This window comes from Artemia franciscana, chromosome 3 (genome assembly GCF_032884065.1).
Source record: "Artemia franciscana chromosome 3, ASM3288406v1, whole genome shotgun sequence".
Classification (NCBI taxonomy): Eukaryota; Metazoa; Arthropoda; class Branchiopoda; order Anostraca; family Artemiidae; genus Artemia; species Artemia franciscana.
In genome coordinates this window covers 25,155,705-25,170,870 of record NC_088865.1, presented here as the reverse complement: position 1 = coordinate 25,170,870, position 15,166 = coordinate 25,155,705, and the positions used below count along the sequence as shown (strand labels likewise).

Genomic DNA, 15,166 nt, shown 5'->3' with positions numbered 1-15,166 from the left:
CCATATAGGTCCAAATATTTTAAAGGGGGCTACAACACGTAATGTTATTTTGGCAACTAAATGACGATTGCATAAAACCCTCTCATCACTATGCATTTTTTCTTTTTTTTTTTGAGGGAAGAGAGGGAGTCAAGACACACGATTCCCCTTCCTGGATGTGATCTTGAAGTTCAGAATTTTGGGGGGAAGAGAAATGAAAGCGTTCACACTTAGTAAGTCAGTGTGTATGACACTAAATTGCAGCGAAGAACCATCTGAGACTGCTAGTGGCAACCTCCCAAAATACTGTAATACACAAAATTTTGCAAATACTTGTCGAAAAACAAATCTGACCTCTGCCAACCATGGTGCAAGACCTGATGCTTGAGGAGCATTCTAAAGTTAGAAAAAGAAGTTCTCTTGCCCTTACCAGTTCTAAGGATCTAACGCCGTTTACAATTGATGGCTTGCGCGTGGTGGGTGAATCTCCCCTCTTTGCTTCTAATTTTACCTGCCTAAGCTGGCCTAAAGCTGACGGGTGAGGTTCTTGGGATAGTGGGGGGAGGGGAATAATGGTGGAAAACTCGACACTAGAAAGAGAGTCTCTTTTGTAAGCGATAAAGAAGAGCATGCCCTATATAATAATACCACGTCCAAGGAGAAACCAATAGCTAAGCAACCGTTAGTATTACATTAGTATTTGTTTTGTTTTTGGTGGGGAGCCAAAAGGTCTTTGTGGCTTGAGCCATGGCTTTGTGAATCCTCCCACCTCAAAAAGAAATATCATCTAGATTAAATTCAAATAGTAATTTTTGCCTTTTTTAATGAAACTACAAAACTCTTCTCCTTTCTATTGTTATAAAATTACAACTATTTTAATTATACGCATCATGGATGGACCTCGCAAGAGGAGAATAAACAAAACTTACAATTCAAGCGAGCAGGCAGTTGGCTTCTCCATTCTATGGCCCTCTCTAAGCAGTTGAAACAATCTTTCCATATTTGGAATTGTTGGATACGGCGTGCCACCTAGCGTCATGATTTCCCACATAAGTACTCCAAAGGACCACCTACAAAAAGGGAAAAAGAATAAGTGTTCAGCAATTAAACAAGACATGCATTAGAACGGACGGCCACCCGTAAGCATGTGACATTTATCCTTAAAAATATACAATTAGTTCATTCACTGTTTGGAAAAGCCATATAATACCTTAGCAGAATAGCAAGGCAAATGATGGTCATTTTTATAATGATATATCCCTTTTTGTTCGTGCATAATTAAATAGGAAGAATCATAATGTAAGTTCATTACTAGGCAATTAGTAGGGCAATTAAACCTTCAAAACTGCTACTAATTGTAAATCACAAGCAGGAATTCAAGCGGTAATTTAGATTTATACGAAATAAAGAAAATAATAGCTTACGACAGTACTTTTAAATACTTAGTAAATACAGCTATCAGTGTAGGAGTCTATTAATCTTTTTTTTTACCTCCACTTTTAAATGTAAATTACCAATGGACATGCACAAATTCTCGTACCAAAGCTACGTGGTCATTATCAAAATTTGTTTAAAGAACCTAAAATAAACTTTTGGAAGTTATTTGCGATAGCCCCAAGGCCGCATCTCCCTCTCCAAAATTTGTGTCCAATTCGTTAAAAAATAACCAAAATGAATATACACATTTTTTATACGTTTTTCAGTTTTTTTAATGCCCCCCCCCCTTCCCGGAACAAAAATCCTTGATACGCCATTGAATACCCCATTTTTCTTCTTTAAAAAAAATAAAACGCAAAATATATCTTTCTTTTTTCTAACACAAATTGGCAGGTAAATATGATAATTTTCGAAATTACAAAAAACTGGAAACTTAAGATAAATCCTTTAAGTATGGTCTCTTAAAGACAGTTCTAGCAGATATGACAAAGTAATACTTGAATAATAATCATTATTCAAGTAGTACTTAATAAGAGAGAAAAAAATTAAAGAATAAACAAAGAATAGAAAACAGTCTGAACAAATGAGAATGCGTTTTGCTTATTTTTTTTAATTTTGTTTCTTTTTTATTATTTTTTTAAATGTATTTTTCCATCATATTTCGGCTGTTAGACATAGCAGTTATTGATGCGTCTCGAATTATTGCGGAAAGATTTCAAACTTCAAATATGCCTTTTCGTTCTGATCACTATTTTCAGATACACCCAGTTGCACGCGGTGAATTTGAAAAATGGGGGCAGTCTGAGGGAAAAAAAAGGAATCCAAGCCCACTAAAGGACACTCAAAAACACAATGTTGAGACATCGTGGGAAATTTTGGGAGGAACATGTCAGATTGACTCTTTCGTGTAAGAAATTGTAAAATTATTATTGTTGTTCTTTCAAATGGATTTAATTTATTTGTCTTTTATGATGTAAAGAAGTAGTCATTAGTGCAGAAACTAAATATCCTTCCATTTTCAAGATAATCTAGCAAAATAAAGGAAATAGTACGTTCGTATTTTTGACATTTTCTACGTTTCTTATACTTCTACAGTTAGTAGTTGCATAATAATACTAGTAATACGAAATGAAAAACCATTATTAATTCAGTTTGGTTTGAAATCATGAAGAAATAAGCACTCAGAAAAGAACAAACACACATATCAAAACTCAATTACACCATAAACAGTTAATATTAAAAAAAGCTTACACGTCCGATTGTGAAGTATAAACTCTTTTGAAAAGTGCTTCGGGCGCCATCCACTTCACAGGCAGTCTACCATCTGTAGTTTTTCTATAGTAATCATGATAGTGGATATCACGCGCTAATCCAAAATCAGCAATTTTTATAACATAATCTTCAGAGACCAGTACGTTTCTCGCTGCTAAGTCTCGATGTATGCACTAAAACAAACAATCTACTTATAGTAAGGTTTTTGCAATTTTAATGACCTTCTAATAACACGCTTATGCGTTAGTTCACAAACACAGGTCGGACCTTGGGGACAGGGGCTATTAAAGGATTCTTGGGAAGGGGAGGAAGGATGAAAAGTATATTTTAGACTGCAATTTTTCAATATTGTTCAGAGAAGCCTTCAGACAGTGGGGTGGACAAAAGGGGGAAAGGGAAGGCAGCTGTCTGTAGGCACAGCCTCTGAGGGGGTGCCAAATTGGTTTTTGATAGCCTAAAAAACCAGCATTGTCCCTAGGCGCTGAAAACCCTAACTATGTTTCTGCCTTGAGAGCACTCTCAGTAAATTAACTCACACCCATTCGTGCCAAGGGCACCAATTGAGGGGTGGAAGCAGGGGGCAATTACCCCCTCCTGAATTTTGAAAAAAATTCAGTTGGCATTTCCATCGAAAAAAAAAATACAAACCCCCCTCCAAATTCAGAAAAAATACCTCTTTTGTGACTTAGTTTTTTTAGAAGCAAAATATTCTTCTCCCATCTCCTATTTCTACATTTTGGTGAATTGACACTCCTTATCCACGTTTGTAGGTATGTTTAAACAAATATGAATTCCATCTATGAAATCAAATATTAATTAGACTAAAAAATCAAGCTAATATGACAGAAGCACTCATTTGTCACCATCCCAAACAAAAAAAATAAAATACTAAGGGGCTCGTCTCTTTGAACTTCTAAAAGCAGAACCATTTCCCTAAATTGGAAGCCCCCTCCCTCTCAAACTGACCTGAAACTACTCTAAATAGGAATTCAGGTAATGCCTCTATTGCAACAAGTTCTAAGACGGTCAATCTCTTTTATGGCCCCTGAAACATATGTGTGTTAAAAGGAAGAAAAAAGAAGATTGTGGAACTATTACTTAACTAGATTTAAATGCTAGGTTGGAATCGATCTGCCCCACTTAACTGATTGCCTCTATTTTGCTTATTTTCCTTCCTTATTTTTACAGGAGTTAAGTCATGGCTAATTTGTTCAATTGGCTCGTATCTCGAATTTGCAAAAATACTAGAAACTCGGAATTCGATGTTACCACCAAGTCCATAAAAAGAGATAAAAATTTTATGGTAGGAAAATATAGATCGACTTTATGCATTGACTCTTAATTATGCAGGTGCGAGAAACATTGATGGAATTAGGTGTACCATTGGGCGAGCGAAGAGGAACTGGTCGAAAACTTTAGGCAGAAAGCATCCTATGTCCTAAATATTTTAAAAAGGTCACTCTGCATGCCATATAAACGTTTCCTGAGAGCTAGGTAGGGTAATCATTTCTGTCTCTCAATCCTAAATAACCAAAAAAGGTTAAAGAATACGGCATTGGAATTTGCAGTCCCTACCGGAAATGCTGATCTCAGTTTCATAGCCCCTTGGTTAGGAGGTGCAATGAGGGGGGGGGGGGCAGCCATCCTGTGTTTCGGCAAACCCGGATTTTTCCAGGTATTCATTTAGAGCCGGGCGAACCCTGGCTAAGCTTACAGAGTCCAGCCACTGACCCTTAAAAAAAAAATAATTAGCGACACCAGGCCTTGAACCCTGTTCTCACGGACAATAGCTTTTAAGTGTAGCATGCTAACTACTCAGCTATAGATAGACAGATAGATAGATAAGTGCGTTTTAAAGCCAAACATACAGCCACGAACACAAAAAGGCACAAATAACATAGATTAGCGACCATCATGAAACACCTAAATGAAACACTACGTTTGCCTAATACTAGTACTTGAATCCAAATACTTGGAAATACGATCATGTATAGCATAATACAAAACAGACAAAAAAAACACAAATATAATAAGCTTACCTCGGCCGTTAGAAAAAGAAAAAAATGACAATCCTGGCTATAAATCTAAATAAACCATACTAATACTTAGGGAAAGCAAACAGCCTACAGAGTAGCAAAACAACAAAACCAAAGATAAAATTAATATTAAAAAATAACTAAATCCTTCCAAAATAATAAAGTAAAGTTCGGTGTAAATATTCAATTTCTTTTTTTGTAAAAGTAAAAATTTTAACAACTGTTAAATGTTTCCAGGCTGAAATTCAAATTTTGATTTTGGCACTAAATTATATGATCTTGCTTTGCCAGAACACAAAGGAAAGTAGTGTTGAATGTGGAATTTGAAGATAGTAGCCCCCTCACCTCCCTCCCAGAGTACTCTAATGCTACAAAAAAATAAATCCTAAAGACCACAAAAAGCTTGAAATTGGCTAATTGTAAAAGTCTAGTTTCAAGTTCGAAATAATAAGTTTAAAATTTACCAAATTTCTACATTATAATGCATAAGGGCGTAATTACATGACGGTAATTGCATAAATTACATGCCTGCGCAATATATAATTCTTAATTACATGTTTTTTTTTCATTCGGCAAATTCATAACAAAAGAAAAGGAAATTACTTAAAAATAGCTCAAAATCCACCCCCCCCCCTCGGGGAACAAAACTTATGATATCAGCCCTCTCATGTCAAATTTATTTCCCTGAAACCCCTATCTGCACACAGGGGAAGAGAGATAGGAGAAATTTTCCCCCAGAAAATTCCAATAACCAAGAAAAATTGATAGAGAAATAACATTGAAAAATGCCCAAAACTAAAGTTGACTAAAGGCATCAGGCTCCACCCCCTCTCATACTAAAGAAAAACATTCTGATTCCTTTCCTGTATGCTTAGGATGTCTAAATTTATGATTAAACAGTATCCAAAGAAAAACCAACTGCAAGTACTATTATAAATAAAGGTGCTTATGACTCAAACGTCTGTAATAAATATGTGTTTGTGCATCATGAAACGAGAAATTAGCACTCCTTCAAATATTATTTAGCTTTATTTAATACTGGGGTAACTAATTCAGTTTGTATGACATAAGCATGAATAGAAAAGAGTCTCATTATTCCTTAGTTTGCTAATTGCTTCTCAGCTTCTTTAATTGAAAGTACATACCTTTTCTGAAGAGAGGTATTCCATGCCGCGTGCCACTTGATATGCAAAAGAAACTAAGTCCCGTGCTGACAAAGGCTTATATTTATTGGCTAGATAGGAATCGACGCCCCCACCCATGACAAATGGCTGTCCGATGGCGTGCTCATACCCTGAAGCTGGCCTGTAAATATAAAATAAATATATAAACAGTGGTATCTTTTTTTCAGGGGGGAGGGGTACAAAATCCCCCTTCTTAAAATTTGGAAAATGCATTTTACACCCCCCTTAATTTTCATAAATTGGCGCCATTATATGTAAATAGAGAATATTGACAGGAATAACAGCTAGGGTGCACCCAGGATTTTTTTTTTCGGGGTATGGGGGGGGGGGGGTACAAGAACTTTGAAAAATGCATTAAAATTTGTTCATAAACATTTCCCTACGTTTTTATGAGTAGGAAATATTTCGGAGGTGGTGTTCAATCCCTGCAGCCCCCCTCTCTGAACACGGCCTCTTTAAATCTATTAAAAACTACGAAGCACCTGATTAACCTGAAGCTTAACGACATTCACAAGACACCTGCGCAAGGATTAACCAAAACGATGCCGCAAGCATCACGGCTTCTCCTCGGACACCAATAATAAGAAAAATCAAATGGTTCTGGAGGTGGTGAAAACCAGTTTGGCAGTACACATTTCAGTTCATACTTTTTTGGATTTTTTTGTAAACACAAGAGCTTTTTTTTTAGAATTTAATGAAAATTCGGTCGAACGTTTTTGCAGCGAGCAGAGGATGTGAAATAAAAACTTCAGTAGATGCATGTAAAAACTAATTTTCGACGGAAATCAGCTCTACAATGCATGTACACAGTAGACAGGTGATGACCACAATTTTACAAGGCTTTGCTTATAAACGTCAGAAATACTTTCTGTGTCTCAATTTGCTATTTCGACTTGGAGCTGAATGTCTGACATTACAATGACCCACCGATCAAAATGTGGCACTACCAGACGCGCAATCTCATTTTTACGGTATGTTCCATATTGTCAAGTTATTTTTATGGTTGATATAACTGCAATTTTTTATTAACTTTGAACACACACCCCTCCCCTTGCAGAAACATCAACCCAAAATTTATGTGCGTGCAATCCATTAAATCGAGGATGCGTTTTGGTCGGCAGTTCATTCTCTCGTCATTTAGCCAAATGTGTTCAAAAACCAAAATAAGACATGGATAAGGTTAATGACTTCTTCCTTATCCTCATTTTGGGATATTATGAGAAAATACAAGGTCTCCGAAGATTATCCCCCCCCCCAATAGATTTTAAAAAAATAAACTTTGTCCCCTCCTCCATAGCTTCCGTGAATTGAGCCCAGTGGATCCATCACTGTTATGGTCGTATATCAGCACAATCAGGGCTATTTTGATAAGCAGTCCATCCTGATTTCAGTGTAACCACTCTACAGAAAGTGGGAAAATAAGATTGTATTTAGGCCATCTTTGCATAAGCTGTTGCTATTTGGTCCCTATCCATAGTTTCATGTACTGAAATCAACTTTTCAAAAAAGAACAAAGATGGTCCTACCAATAGTTTGTTCAGGTTTCTTAAATGTGCTAAGTTTCGAAATAAAAAGAATTATGAGACGCACAAGAGGTCCTAGGTTAAGTACCTCTTGTCCTTAGTCTAGGCTTTTCGCTATATTAATTTTTATATAGGAAAGTTTTACAAACCTATGTTTTCTTAGAAAGTCCCTTAAATTGCCATGTTCTGCGAATTCGACGATAACATATAGTGGACCATCCTGGGTACAAGCGCCGATCAAATTAATTATGTTTATGTGGCGACCAATCATTTTCAGCAGCTCCATTTCTTGAACTAAGTCAAGAAGCTCTGCATCCGTATGGCCCTCTGTAAGAAAATTTATTTTCGTAATGATATCAAGCAGATAACAAAATCACAAGTTATTTTCAAATAGTGCTTTTAAATTTATGGCTCTGGCTCAGCAGCCTTGCACAGAAGCCTGGACATATCACAATTTGCTTGCACTAATATGCACCGTACACTGTGAACAAATATGCACCGTAAAAAGAAGAAAATGATCGTCTTTTTTCAAACTCAATTGGTGTAAAACAGCCATAGAGCTGAACTTCAATGTTGAAGAACAAAATGCTAAAAAGACGTCTTTTATATCAGTCAAGGCCTTACTTATTATTTTGCTCTTGAGATGGAGACACAAATGAAGAGCCTTCCAAACAGTAAATAAAAAGGACCTGGTGTAAAAAATCTTGTGGATAGACTCTTTTGTACAATTTTGGGCTTTTGTAACTCTTCTTTTTTTTGCTGTTATAATGCAGTTACTCAAGTACAATCATCTTTTCTTGTGAACCTTAGATCATCTGTTCATTCTATTGGTGGATCTTTTATTCAGACAATGAGTGATTTGATTGTAGAGACACTGATGTTCCAAGTAGGTCTTTTTTTTATTTTTTTGGACTGGGGAGAAACGTCAAATGCAAGAAAAAAGCAGCAAACACGTTATGTACAAAATAATTCTAGGCTGGAGAACCATTTTAACCACCACATGCCAAATCTAGCTTACTATATTTTGCTCAAATCCGTTTCATATAACAAGCAACTTTTACAGGCCAATATTTATCCAAAATATTAAATAGACTGAATACTACTTTATTTATAGGTAACTGGCTAAGTCATATTATAATGCATTATTCCGCAAATATTTCTACTAGGTTTTATGGGTTACACAAGCAAAAGTTTAACGCTCTGCCGCATAAACGCCTTATAATGATTACCATTAGCACGCCTATACTTTTACTTTTCCACGCTTGGCAAAATTACTAATCGTCCTTTACGCAAATATTAGAGAAAAGCCATAAAAGTAGCCTATGCATCAGCTTTCGAGTATTCCAAGAAATGGTAACCCAAATTTTCTGCTCCCAATTTCAAGCGGTAAAGGGTTTTAAAAACGGTCTATATAGCATAGCAGGACACTCACTACTTCATGAAACTGATTTAACAGCCCAGTGAGAGCGGTTTATCTTTTATTTTCTTTTTGCTCTTTACGGTAATGTCCATAGTAAAAATAAGTCTGAAAATGACAAAATGTGAAAGGCAAGTCTTCGTTTCTTTTTTTTTTTTTCTTCTTTACTTGGTGGCTGTTCAGTGCGAGTTCATTTTGTCGCACAAATTACGGTGCATAGTATTCTTTTGTGAAGTCCAAGGAAGTCATCACAAATCTTTTTCCTTTTTTTAAGGAGAAAAACTATACGTAGTTATGACAGTAACGTAGACTAAAAATAATATCAAACAGTTAAAAAAAGCTATTATTCTGATAAATAATCATCTTTTTTTACAATATGACCATTTGACGATTTTTGTCAATAATCTTTTCTGACAATATGAAAAAATTTGACAAGTAGAATGTTGGCAGATTGATAAAATTACAATAATTGACACATAAATCAACACAGATGACAGAGTTCAGCTTACCGTAGTGAAGGGTGCCTTTTCAGGCACGGGGAATCGATTACCCTTGCAACATATTGCAAGACAAGTTCGAGACAGCAAGACATCTGTTTATGTTCGAAACAAGAGAAAAGAATACATCATCTTTTGAGGACGGATTTACTTTATTTGATTGTTTCCCAGCAATTTATAGGTATTTTAACCTGAAAGAGCTATTTCAACCTTCAGAAAGGATGCTATTAAATTTACATTTACTACCAAATAATTTATTATTCTCAAATTTAACCAATGAAATAGCCCAGAGTACATATTCAATAAATAATCAATGTGACTTATCATACAATAAAACTATAATTACAGTTCTCTTCAAAGTAAGTAATTCCATCTAGATGGTAATATATCATTCAATATAGTTTAAAGTAAAAAGTAAGGAACATAAATATTTATCATTCTCCCGTAGACCTGTTTTTTTTATGTGCATTAAACATTATAGTAACAAAACAAAAGAACGCCAGGACGGTAAAGAACAAATCTTTCAAGAATTTTTTTCTTTTTTATTCAAATCTACTAGAATTCATTTGAGCTGAAAAGGGCAACGAAAGAGAAAAGGCGGGTGTTTCTCGAGCTCATAGAGCAGTAGTTCCTGGTAAATGAAGCTTTCAGTAACGGATCTACAGCCCAAATTAGGGCTAGAGAAGGTCTTCTCAAGCATCCAATACTTTCTTCCTGAGCATTAAATTTGTAACATTAACAATAGAAAAAGATAAAAATCACAAATAGGACTTTTCAAAAAAATGGTTAATCTCTTACCTCTCTGCTTGAAAGGTTTAAAAAACTCCGTAAAAATATGTCATTACATTGGAAAAATTGAGATTTGGCATAGAATCCACGTCCAATCCAAGAAATTACTCTACCAAGACCTACAGTCTAACAGATGTACACTCTAGGTTTAATTTGAAGATAATACTGGCAATAGACTATCTTCGCAGGAATACTTCCCGAGTTAACGAGAAACTCCTCCTCCCCAGTTTTACCCTAGACACATAAAAGAGTGTACCTTAAAACAGAAGGATTGTTTCTCCTGTAAATATGACTGGAATACATACTGTACATTATCGAAGACAATCAGTGTTGTTACCTAATTTAACTTTACGACGGCCACTCACCTTTTAGCTACCCAGCCACCATTAACTACTCACCTTTCAGCTACCCACCTACCTTTAATCATTCTCCTTTTGAACGCCCATCCACCACTCAAATTACTCACCTTTTAACATTTTTACTGCAACTGTTGATTCCATGCCAGGCTGTGGAACACCTTCTGCGACAGCTTGAACCACGTGACCAAATGCTCCTTCACCTAATGTTTTTCCGAGGAAAAGCCTGTTCCGAGGAAATTCCCATTTGGCGTCCCGTGGTAATTCATATTCTGAGGCACTGAAGTCATCTGCCACTTTTCTCTCAATTTTTATGACAGGCATTAGCTAAACAAAAATACCATGATTATCTTCAGTATACTAGCCACACAAAAATCCAAAGCCAAGAGTATGGGTAACTACAAACATATCAAAATCAAAACCAAACAATATTTACTTCTATTTCCGACGTTTGTGTCACAACTCTATCACATTCGACACAAAACACTCCACCATAACAGTCGTTTATGGATGTGTTGATGTAAGAATGCCAAGAAGTAGCTCATTAAATTCCCCTCCCGCCAATTTACCGTAATTTGACATGGCTTGCAGCACATCAAGAGAAAATGGCCCAATCCATCCTCCTCTGCATCGCAGGGAGGGGAATTTTCTTTTGCTTCAGTACTTCCCTTAATTTTACAAAAGTTGCTTCCCACTGGCAGACAGGTTGCTCTAGATTGGATCCATAACCTTAGAAAGTTAACCAGAATATTCAACATAAAATAAACTTCCATTCCATATCTGGATTTGACTTGTCTATATAATACTAAACTCTTGGATCGACCTAGCTCATACTAACGTTTTGGATTTCTTGCTCTTCTAGTCTTACTCTAATCAGTCTCAACAGATCATTTATATCATCTGTTGGACCCATACCATCATTCCATAAATACGAAAGAATTTTTCCATCAAGCAGCTTTTTAATAAAGAATGACCAAAGCATCCGTTTTCTTATACTTAATAATTCCTCATAAGAGTGGAATAAGAGTGGAAAATGGCGGTAGTGTTGGCAAACAAAAAACAACACCCGACTCTATCTAGCGTTTGGCGTCTCATGGCATTGTTTCAGGCTTTGAAATCATTTTTTCTATCAGGAACTGAATTATTCTTATTATTCCACTGAGAAATACAGAGAAACACCAAACACTAAATGGGTTTGATGGGTTTTTTTTTACGACGCTAGCGCCAGTTTTCACTCTTGAAAGTTACCCCTACTCTTTGATCCAAAGCCTAAAACAAAATAAAACAAACACTAGTAGATTAGGAAAATCACGTTTCTCAAATGATTCTGAAGTATCTTACCAAGGATTCACAAGAGTCAGTTCTTTCGTAGTCTATAGTGATTTTTTTCGTAACTGGAGCAATACACATCTTTCCACGTTCTAGGGATATCATTCTTTCTCTTTTTATTCTGAAAAAATAAAATAATAAGAACAATGGTTAAGTAAAGCTATCATCAAGGCAGTATCGAAGGGAGAGATTTAAGCTCCTCCCCCTCCCCCGAAATGTTTGTCCGACTCGTAAGAACGTAACGAAAATGAGTAAAAAAATATTTATGTTTTTTTTAGTTTTTGTGCGTGTTTAACTCACCCAGAAAAATCCCTTTGTAAACCCCCCCCCCGAAAAAACCTGTATACGGCCCTGGCTATCATATAATTAAGGCCTATATTAATTGCACCAAACGACAGACTTTTCTTCAGAGTAGAAAAGGGAATTTGAATTAGTATGATTGTTTGAGGTTGTTCCATGCCACGCAGGTGCATTAATTTTTACCATTATCATAATTAATTCATAATACTACCCCCCCCCTCCTAAATAGTCAACCCTGCCGAGATCCATTGGGTACCTTGTGTAATAGAAATAAAGAAATACCAGAAGTAAGCGCAATATCTTTAAATAGAATCCTAAGTTATGAGCAACCTCAATTGCACATGCGACGAAAGAATTGGGTATAAGACCCCTCTCCACAAGGTAATGTCGTTATTTAACAAAAACAATGGATTATTTACGCATGGTTCACTTATTTTGATGTTCGTATAATATGTCCTCCCCCCTCAGAATTCAATAATTCTGCCAAAAATTAAATCCTACGAAAGTGTCTTCCTATTTCTCAAATTCTACTAAAAAATACACACTGGGTGCAGAATGTTCCTTATATTCTTAGACAAATACTTAAAAACATTCCTGGCTAAAAGTACGTCATCAATAAACCTTGCGTCCCCCCAGTAAAATTCTCTGTCAAAATTCTTGTGCCAAGTTTCACATAAAGACAAAAAAAGTTAGAACAACAGTTGTTTACAATAATTTGAATTTCGCTTGAAAAAAAGTACGATATACTTATATCATTTTTGGCAAAGATGAAAATCATGAAACATGCAACCTACTTCATCATTTTGTATTCCCACTTCTGTTACGTAGTACCTATTAATTATTGAAATAAAAAGATGGTCTGCACACCTACCTTCCTCTTTTTTCTCTTTACCGAAAATACCCGCTTGTGAATTCATTTTCTTCCCAAAACACTGATTTCAATTTGTATGGCAGCCAAGAAAAAAAAAACTCTTAACTGACTTTTTTTCTATTATTTTAGACAATGCGACTGAACGTTAGCAGGATTAGTGCTAAAACAGCTAATATTTAGACAATACCATTATAGTTACAAGACGGTGCTAATACATGATTAAAAAATAATGAAGTTTCCTCATAAATACGGAATATAAAATATTCGCCTACATACATAAATAGAATACAAACACGTCCCAAGGATAGGCCCTTATGTCTTGAAATATTTCTCTTCATATTGGCATAAATCGATATCTTTAAAAAAGAGGGAGGGACATGGGGAAGGGAACGGCAGAAACGATTTTTAAGGCATCAAACCCCTAAGAAAATTACCAATCCTCCTTATTCAAGGTACAAATAGGTCCAAAACGCGGAGGGTCAAAGCAATTTTTCGAAGGAGTCAAGTATACAAAAAAAAAAAAAAAAAAAAAAAAAAAAAAAAAAAAAAAAAAAAAAAAAAAAAAAATGCCACCTAGCTCAAGAATTTATCATAATCCCAGAAAACTCTATAATTTGAAAAGCAAACCAGTGCTCAAGTTCTGATACCAACGTTTTCTTTTTATACGAGAAGAAGGTTCAACTTATAAATAATTAGGCATATTTGGTTTAAAACTTCCAGAGAAAGAATATGCTGGAGTCCTATCTAGAAAGACCTCCTAATAAAACGCGTGTCTATGGGCATGAACATTAATATTTTTTTTTCTTTTTAAAGCATCATTAACAGCATGGACTTACGCGGGAAGGGGGGTCTCAGGAACCACCATGCCTCCCCGAAATTCTATATTTTCTTGAATTTTTATACACTTTTTATTCAATTTATCAAACAAAAATTATTCCCCCCCTCCGTTTTTTTATTTTTGCTCTCCCCTAAAAAAAAAACAAAAAACAGGGTACTTGCCTGATTACAAGGACAATTATTATTTAATTCTTTAAATATCGTTATTTAATTATTTTTTTTGTCTATTTATTTTTATTTTATTAATTAATTAATAATTTATTTTTTTTTTTTTTTTATTAACTTCGCCCTCTACTTTATTTTAATAGAAATGAAAGTTCAAAATTGAAAAATAATTATAACCGTTAGATCATTAATTTAAAATTTTGCACCCCATAAATTTGTGCCCGGGGTAACTGCCCACTCTACCCCCCCCCTTAAAACCACCTCTGTTTAAAAAAGAAAAAATACGGTACAATACTTTTGCAATGTATTCTCGATTCTTGACACAGTATAGAGAGGTACAAGAAGAAATAACGAGGAGATGAGATACTAGGTAGCCATTGCATGAAAAAACCAAAAAAAGACTCGGTTTTTACACAGCCCTTTGTATACCCAGGTGAAACCGAGTTGAATTTACTAACAAACAACAAAACAGGGCGCACATATTTCACTACCCTGTATTTCCACATATACCCAATTTTGCCGTATACTTTAGGTTAAAGTTTCCATACAGGTTGGAAAAATGTTATTAATTAAAGTCTTTAAAGTATTTTCAAGACATTCATTAGCAAAAAATTGCCTAGTTTCATTGTGGGAACCTTAAAAGCATCCTCTGGCCCCGTGGGGTGCTTTATAGATAAGGGCTTTAAAGATGGGGTGCTTTTTGAACTGAATAACAGCACAAAACACCACGAAAAGCTTCAAAGATACTTGAAGCTATTTTTTGCTGCTGTTTTTATTTATAATATTTAGATTTTATCCCAATGTTTATAATGCCTATTCTAGGTACCAGGACTTTAAATCAACAAAGCATTAGAATTGTCCAAACAATGACCGCAAAGCTACAATTCCAACCATAGTATTGAAAATATATTCAACTTTACTAAATTTGAATAAATTACCTTAGATATATTGAGTTTAAATATTGCTAGTACAGTTTCATCATTTCCCCGTAATTGCTATTGAGCTTCCTATATTTAAAGGACCACCCACGTTCAAAAACAAGATTTGTGTTTGTATTACCCGGGTACTACATAAAAAACTGTCGGTATTTTATGGAAAACAAACATGGCTTTTAAATCGATTGGTTTTCAAAATATGTAAAGACCAAGCGACTTTTTTTCATTGTAACGAGGAA

The 15,166-nt window shown here is 35.2% G+C and overlaps 1 protein-coding gene across 1 annotated transcript in view; it reads right to left on the bottom strand.

The window, feature by feature from the left end:
* Window positions 1–15,166, bottom strand: part of LOC136025071 (fibroblast growth factor receptor 3-like) — a gene marked incomplete in the record, with an annotated part of 144,394 nt that overhangs the window by 5,477 nt on the left and 123,751 nt on the right. The window contains 6 exon segments of the mRNA XM_065700770.1: window positions 909–1,049; window positions 2,668–2,861; window positions 5,870–6,029; window positions 7,581–7,758; window positions 10,601–10,817; window positions 11,832–11,940. Coding sequence (XP_065556842.1) covers window positions 909–1,049; window positions 2,668–2,861; window positions 5,870–6,029; window positions 7,581–7,758; window positions 10,601–10,817; window positions 11,832–11,940 — 999 coding nt within the window.